The following is a 7236-nucleotide window of genomic DNA, read 5'->3' on the forward strand; positions in this document are numbered from 1 at the left end:
CCTCCACCCCCCACCCTCCCTCCACCCGCTCGGGGCTGCCCCTCGTGCGTGGCTAACGCCCGGCTCTCTTTGTGCTTGGCAGAGCTCTCCTTACGACGCCCACACGACGGGCATGAGCGGGGCCATCAGCTACCACCCCTACGGCAGCCCGGCCTACCCGTACCAGCTCAACGACCCGGCCTACCGGAAGAACGCCACGCGCGACGCCACGGCCACGCTGAAGGCCTGGCTGCAGGAGCACCGCAAGAACCCCTACCCGACCAAGGGCGAGAAGATCATGCTGGCCATCATCACCAAGATGACCCTCACGCAGGTCTCCACCTGGTTCGCCAACGCCCGCCGACGCCTCAAGAAGGAGAACAAGATGACCTGGGCGCCCCGCAACAAGAGCGAGGACGAGGCGTCGGACTTGGAGGGGGACGGCGGCGGCGGCGGCCTGCGGGCCAAGGAGGCCTCGGACAAAGGGCGGGAGAGCAACGAGGCGTCGGCCGAGGACGAAGGTAAGGGAGGGACGGGGGGGGACTGGGAGGCGCCGGCCCGCAGACAGGACCCCCCTGGCCCGCAGGACCGCGGCCTTCCCTGGAGGGCAACGCCAGGCCTCCTCCTCCTCCTCCTCCTCCTCCTCCTCCTGGGGCGTCGCAGGGGCTCCCGCGGGAGCAACCGGTCCCCAGGCCGCCGCAGGAACCCCTCGCCTGCGCAGGAAGCCCGCAGCGCGCTCTGAAGCGGCCCTTTGGCTTTCTGCCGCCCGCAGCCCGTCGCCTTGCCCCGGCTTGCCGTCCTGCGCGCACCGCTCCCCCGGGTCTCAAGGGCCAGGGCTTCCCCTGGAGAGCGACCGTCGGAGGACTCGCCTCCTGACGGCGCCAGACAACCACCGTCTGTCTCCAGCCTCCAGAGCCGGACGGGTTCCTTTTCTTCCCAGGAATCCTCACCGCAGCTGTGAAATAATAGTAGTAATAATAGTAGTAATAATAGTAGTAATAATAGTAGTAATAATAGTAGTAATAATAGTAGTAATAATAGTAGTAATAATAGTAGTAATAATAATAGTAATAGTAATAGTAATAACAACAGTATTAATAACAGTAATAATAATAGTAATAATAGTAATAGGAGAGGGGGGCGTGGCCCTTTAGGCCCCTCGGTCAAGCCCCGAGCGGGCTTTGAGGAGAGCGGTGCCAGAGGCTCCAGGCCGGGGGAGGGAGCGAGCTGGCGGCAAGGCTGCGTTGGCCCGCCTGGGCAGGCTCCTCGGGGCTCCAAGGCCGGAGGTGGCCGCGGGGGGCGGGGGGTCGGCGTGGCTGCGCGGCCGGGTCTCCTTGACGTTCTCCCTGGTTTTCCGCGGCAGGGATCAGCCTGCAGGTCGACTCCCTCACCGACCACTCCTGCTCGGCCGAATCCGACGGCGAGAAGGCGCCGGGCCGGGCCGGGGACCGGCTTTGCGAGTCGGGCTCGGAGTGTAAGGACAAGTACGAGGAGATCGAGGAGGACGAGGAGGAAGACGACGTCGAGGAGGACGACGACGAAGAAGAAGAGGAGGAGGAGGAGGCGGGCCGAGGCCTGCCCGCCAAGCCGGTCACCTCGTCGCCTCTCACCGGGGTGGAAGCCCCGCTCTTGGGCCACCCGCCGGGCGAGGACGCCTCCCGGAACGCCAGCAAAGCGCTCTTGGACGGACGGCTGCCCGCCTCGGCGGCCTCGCAGACCACGCCGGCCAGCAAGCCCAAGCTCTGGTCGCTGGCCGAGATCGCCACCTCGGACCTTAAGCACCCGCCGCCTCCACCGCCCGGCCTGGGGCCCAGCTGTCCGCCCGCCTCCGCCCCGCACAGCGCCGCCTACCCGGCCTCGTCGCTCCTGGGGAGGCATATTTATTACACGTCGCCTTTTTATAGCAACTACACAAACTATGGGAACTTCAATGCCCTCCAGGGCCAGAGCCTCCTGCGATACAACTCCGCCGCCGTGGCCTCCGGCGAGGGACTGGGCCAGGCCGGCTTAAGCGGCGGCGGGAGCGCGGCGCACAAGCAGGGGGCGGAGAACTCCCTGAAACACCTCGCCAGCCACCTCGAACAGCACTACAAGCCCTCCGGTTCGGACGCGAAGAAAGGTAGGGAAGAGGGGTCCGTCCGTCCTCCCCCCCACACACACACCGCCGAGTTTTGTCTTACGGGGGTAGCAGGGGGTCGAGTCTGGGGTCATGGGGGGAGGCTGTTTTGTTTGAGGTGGCAGGGTTTGGGGTTTTTTTCCCACGGGGAGGCCAGCGGGGGCCAGCCGTGCCAACGGAGCGCCAGAACCGCTGCTCCCTCTTAAGCTGTGGAGCCTTGTGGGCAAGAATTCTACTGCTGTGAGCTCCTGGCATGAAAGTTGTGAGCGAGCGAGTTGGCTGCTGCATAAATTAGTCTGCTCCGGAGCCCTCCTCCCTGAGCGAGGACAAAAATGTGTGAGCCCGAGGCTAAGGAATTGTGAGCTCGCTCACACTAGCTCAGCTTAGAGGGAACCCTGGGAGAGTGGCGCGGGGCGCAGGGCGGACTGTCTTGCCCTGTCGGGGCACCCAAGGGCGGCCTGCGAGCGGCGGCTGGGGTGGGATTGGGGGGCTGGGGTTGTTTAAGCGCTTTCTGGGCGGGCTGAGCATTGGCGCCGGGGTGCGGGGCGGGCTGCCCCCGGTCGGGGGGGGGCAAAATGTCTCTGCGATCAGTGGGGCTTTCGGTCCGAGGAATTAAGAACACTTTTGAGGACTGGCTTGGAAGTAAGTTGTTCTCCCTTAGTAAAAGTATTTATTTTAAAAAGAAACTATTACGAAAAGGGAAATGCGTGTTTTTTAATTAAAAGAATTATTGCTTTTGTTTCAGAGAGGGGAAAGGTATATGTATGGATTTATTTTAAATTTGGTAGATATCTGCATGCGTTGGCTTCTTTTGACATCCCTAAGCCAAAGGGCAGCTGGGCCTCAGGGTGGTGATGGAAATGAATGTTGTTTTTAAAAAGCGCCCTGCTCCAAAAACCCTGCGAAGGCCGCAGCTCTGAGCGCCTGCTCCGAAGAGCCTTCAGTCCAAAGTGAAAGTTCGGGGGGTGGGGGGAGGCTCGCTGCGGGAAAGGTCGTGCGGCAGAGTGCCCAGTCCTTATCGGGAGCCGCCAGCCTCCTCCCGAGCCCGGGAAAAGGCTCGGCTCGAGCGGCGGGGCGGAGTGCGGGGGGGGGAGCCCTGCGGCCCCCGGAGTGGATAATCCGGTTAGTCCGCTGCGTCCTCCTGTGTGACTAACCGGCGCTTCTGTTTTGACAGACCCCTCTGAAGTGTGCACGGTGGGAGTGCAGATTATTATTATTATTATTATTATTATTATTATTATTATTCTGCCGAGCAGAATCATTTTGGCACCCGCTGTCAATAAATGGCCGGGCCTGTGGATTTACTGAATGTCAATTTCTTGCTCCATTACCAAGGAGTAGGGCTGCAAAGTGAAGCGGCTGCCTTTTCAGCGCCTCATTTTAGACATCCGTTTCGTTCTTGTAGTTTCAGCCTGTATATATAGATGTGTGTGTGTGTGTGTGTGTGTGCATGTATGTATGTATACACACACACACACACATATAGATACCAAATACTGAAAGATGCATGTGATTTGCAAGACGCAATTTCCTTGAAAAACAATTAACCAATATTGCAACAATTGTAAATAGTTTTTGTGTGTGTGTGTGTGTGTGCGTGCTGGGCGCACTAAGCACAACAGTTGCCATTCTTGCAATATTCCTTAATTGTTTCCCCGGGGAAATGGCGGCTTGCAAAGCAAGAGCGCAGCCCCCTTGGGACCTTCTCCGGCCCGGGCCCCGCTGGGATGAAGGGGAGCGCGCTGGGCTACACTGCTCGCTGGAGACATTTGCGGGCCATGCCCTAGTGAAGGACTGCGGGACTTTCTGCGAGGCTATAGGAGTCTGGCGGCGGCTTCTCTTAAAGGACAAGAGAGCGCCAGCGCGCAGGAAATTAGCTCCCGTCCGACCTTCCCCTTCCTCAGGGAGGGGAGCTGCAGAAAAGCGTGGCGCAGCTCTCAGTCATTTTCACCAGGGACTTCCTTCTCATTCTTGACGATGCGGAGTGGTAAGAACTGTGCATCGTTTTCTTAAAAGTATGGGGCATGCCTATATGCATTGCAAATAGCGGGAGGGACAATGAGATGCATTCTGGCAGGGTTCCAGAGAGAACAGAATGCCAGTGGACTGCCTGCGCTCCCCCTCCCCCAGCAACTATGGTTACCATTAAAGAAAAATCTTGTAGCCAAGTATTTTGCTCCCCCCGCCGCCAAGCCCCTAATCCTTCCATGGCCAGGAGGCAGGATAAGCATTTCAGTTTGCCTTCCATTTTTAACCCTGGGTGCGTAACTGAAGGATTGTGGATGATCTGGTGTTTTCCTTGGTCCACAGGTAGGTGTCACAATTGCTTTGAGAAAAGTCAACAAGCCATCAGCTCTATTCTGTCTCTGTCTCTAAACAAAACTCTAAACCCGGATCACATCTTGTGCCACTGTATAAAAGAAGACCACAGAGCACTAATAAACGGACAGTCTCTAATAATTAAACCAGAATTTTGTTGGACATTATGTGAGTTTGCTGGTATAGTCTAGTTTCCCTAATGTATGTGTGATTTTAAACAAGGAGGAAGAAGAAGAAAACATACACACACACAAAACAAATCTGTTTTTTCTCAGGATATCTTGAATCGATGACTTCATTGCCACGGTATATATATCGATATAAATATATATATTCTGTAGGTGTGATAGGATTTATTGTACAAATTCTTTGTTAAAAGATGCATACAGTAGCAATTAAAAAGAAACCGTGATCGAAGAACTTGAGTACTTACAAAGTGGAAAAAATTTGATATTTATTTTTGTAATGATATAAGAGCTTCTAGTAATTTATGCAAGTTGTATTGCAATGCAATCCTGATTCTTTTGTAAATAAATTATGCCTGGTTTTTATTTGAGACATTGATGGTTATACAAGCCCTCGTTGTTTAACGAGAATTCTTTACTAATTTATATCTTTAATTGTAAATAAAAAACAGACTAGTCTGCAATGACATAGTAGGATATATTTTTTTCCCCATTGCCAGCAATTTTTATTTTAAACTACAGGTGATCTGTGAAATATTATTGGTGCAAGAACTTTGAATAGACCATTAAATGTTTATAATAGGAGCAAACTGGCTAATTAAAGTTAGCCGAAGAAACGTATTTTAGGACAATGAAAATATACAAGTTAATTTGTAAGGCTGTGTACTTGCTTTACACGATACATGTAGCATACTTTTAACGGAATTCAGAATGCTGTTCCCATGTATGCATTTATCTTCGATTTTGATCAAGATCTACCCAAACCCTGAAAGGTATAACAATGTACCCGTAGCTTCCCCCCCCCCCCTTTGAAAGGGCTTCTCCTCCCCCTCCTCCCATGTCTATCATGTGGGAGTCGCCTCCGGGATCCGCCTCTATTAGGCTTCTAAAAAAGCCAGACAATCTCCTCAAGCCCCCTCCCAGGAAATAATGAGAATCCCCATATAATATCATTTCAATAAAGAGACAAACCACCATTTATATTCTCCCCCAAAGATAAATTGAGTGAATATAACTTACCGTTATGAAACAAGAATAATAGGTTCTTAGATTGCCCTTTAATCAATCATACACTTATTTTTTTCAAGAGCCTCATCTATTTTATTCCATGATTAATAATGTTCCAGGGCGGAGGCATTATGAGATCGCAGCAGGGGAGATCGCGGGTGCTTTGAGCTGCTTCGGAATGGTCAGTTGGGGTTCATTACGGGCTGATATTGAACAATTTATAAAGTCTTGTCTAAACATCTGCCAGCTCAGATAGGCCGATGTGTCTGAAGATGGGAAATTGCTGGACCAGTTGATATTGACAAACGGGGCTCTCTCCAGTGGCTTTTTGTTCACTGAAAATTGGTGGCCTTTTGCTCCGGGGCTTGTTAGAAAGGGCATTTGAAAGTGATCTTAGAGACTTTCGACTTCAGCCGGGGGGCGTTAACTGGATAAAGAGCTATACCAGTGTGTGTGTGTGTGTGTGTGTAGGGGGGGGGGGATGATCCTGTCATTACAGGAAGGTACGGTACCATTTATTGCATCTGAAAAATTATTTGTGTTGGTATTGTTACTTACAATATAATTATTGCATTATTTCACCCTTGCTGTGCTTCGGGCTTTGAAGACTGGCCTTACCACAACAGAGGTCTCTGCCCCGAGGATCTCCCATGTGAGGGGAAATTAACCCCAAACTTGACAGGGGATCGTCCAACTCTTTACACGGCCGTGTGAATAGAACCAGCACTTTTAAGAAGGGTTTTGAGTCCAGGTGGATTGCGATCCGCTCCTCTGAGCAATGCAGGGGCCCATTTCGGAATTGGGCGACAGAGTTACCTTCCAAACGTCTCTCTCTCTTTGGTGATAAAGGCGCTCCCAAGATAACATGGTTGGAATCGTAAGCAAGATCGATCGGCTCAGAACGAAACCTGTTCTCCTTCCCTCACCTGGCCGCCGGTGGGGTACTGCAGGCAGAGCCCGGAGAGCGAGGCAAGGAGGTGGAGCCGGCCGGTCTTTTCCCTTTGGGCGACTGTCGCCATCCACTCCCGGGGGGCTGCGCGCAGGAGAACTACCTGCCCTGCCCACCTGGCTCCCTCCCAAATGGCAGCAAAGTTCATATGACTTAACTCCGGGATTTGCGCTTTTGCCTTTGTAACGTAGTTTTTTTTAAAAAAAATCAGTTTCCCTCCCCCACCCCCATCTGAAAACGTGGGTTTAAAATGATCTGGTATTAAAATTCTAGCGAGGGGTGTTTTATTAAAGAAATCCTACCTCCGCGAGGGAATGTTCTTTCTTCCGGCGGATGGGTGCTAGAGAGACCTGGTGGTTTTAGCCGGGAAAACAGCTAAACTGCCGATCCCCGGAGCAATATTTCAGTTGAAGCTGCTCCTTCTTCGTCCTCTTTGCCACCCGCCCTCTTTGGGAGCCAGTCGGTTTCATTTCTTCTTTTTTTAAATCATTCTGTAGCAGAGATTAGGAAAGCTAACGCCTCTCCTTTGATGTTTATTGTCCAAAGCATTATCAGATTTCCATAATTTACTCACCTTTTGCTAGAATTTACACCTGAGACTGATTCCTTCCTTCCTTCCTTCCTTCCTTCCTTCCTTCCTTCCTTCCTTCCTTCCTTCCTTCCTTCCTTCCTTCCTTCCT

At 52.6% G+C, this 7236-nt stretch overlaps 1 protein-coding gene across 1 annotated transcript in view; it reads left to right on the forward strand.

Moving 5' to 3' along the window:
* The window catches only part of IRX2 (iroquois homeobox 2), a 49297-nt gene that overhangs the window by 1464 nt on the left and 40597 nt on the right, over nucleotides 1–7236 (forward strand). The window contains exons 2-5 of the mRNA XM_015413319.1: nucleotides 83–500; nucleotides 1343–2098; nucleotides 3270–3295; nucleotides 4000–4082. Coding sequence (XP_015268805.1) covers nucleotides 83–500; nucleotides 1343–2098; nucleotides 3270–3295; nucleotides 4000–4082 — 1283 coding nt within the window. The remainder of the gene's footprint in view (nucleotides 1–82; nucleotides 501–1342; nucleotides 2099–3269; nucleotides 3296–3999; nucleotides 4083–7236) is intronic.

This window comes from Gekko japonicus, unplaced genomic scaffold, assembly GCF_001447785.1.
Source record: "Gekko japonicus isolate JY-2015 unplaced genomic scaffold, Gekko_japonicus_V1.1 scaffold60, whole genome shotgun sequence".
Lineage (NCBI taxonomy): Eukaryota > Metazoa > Chordata > Lepidosauria > Squamata > Gekkonidae > Gekko > Gekko japonicus.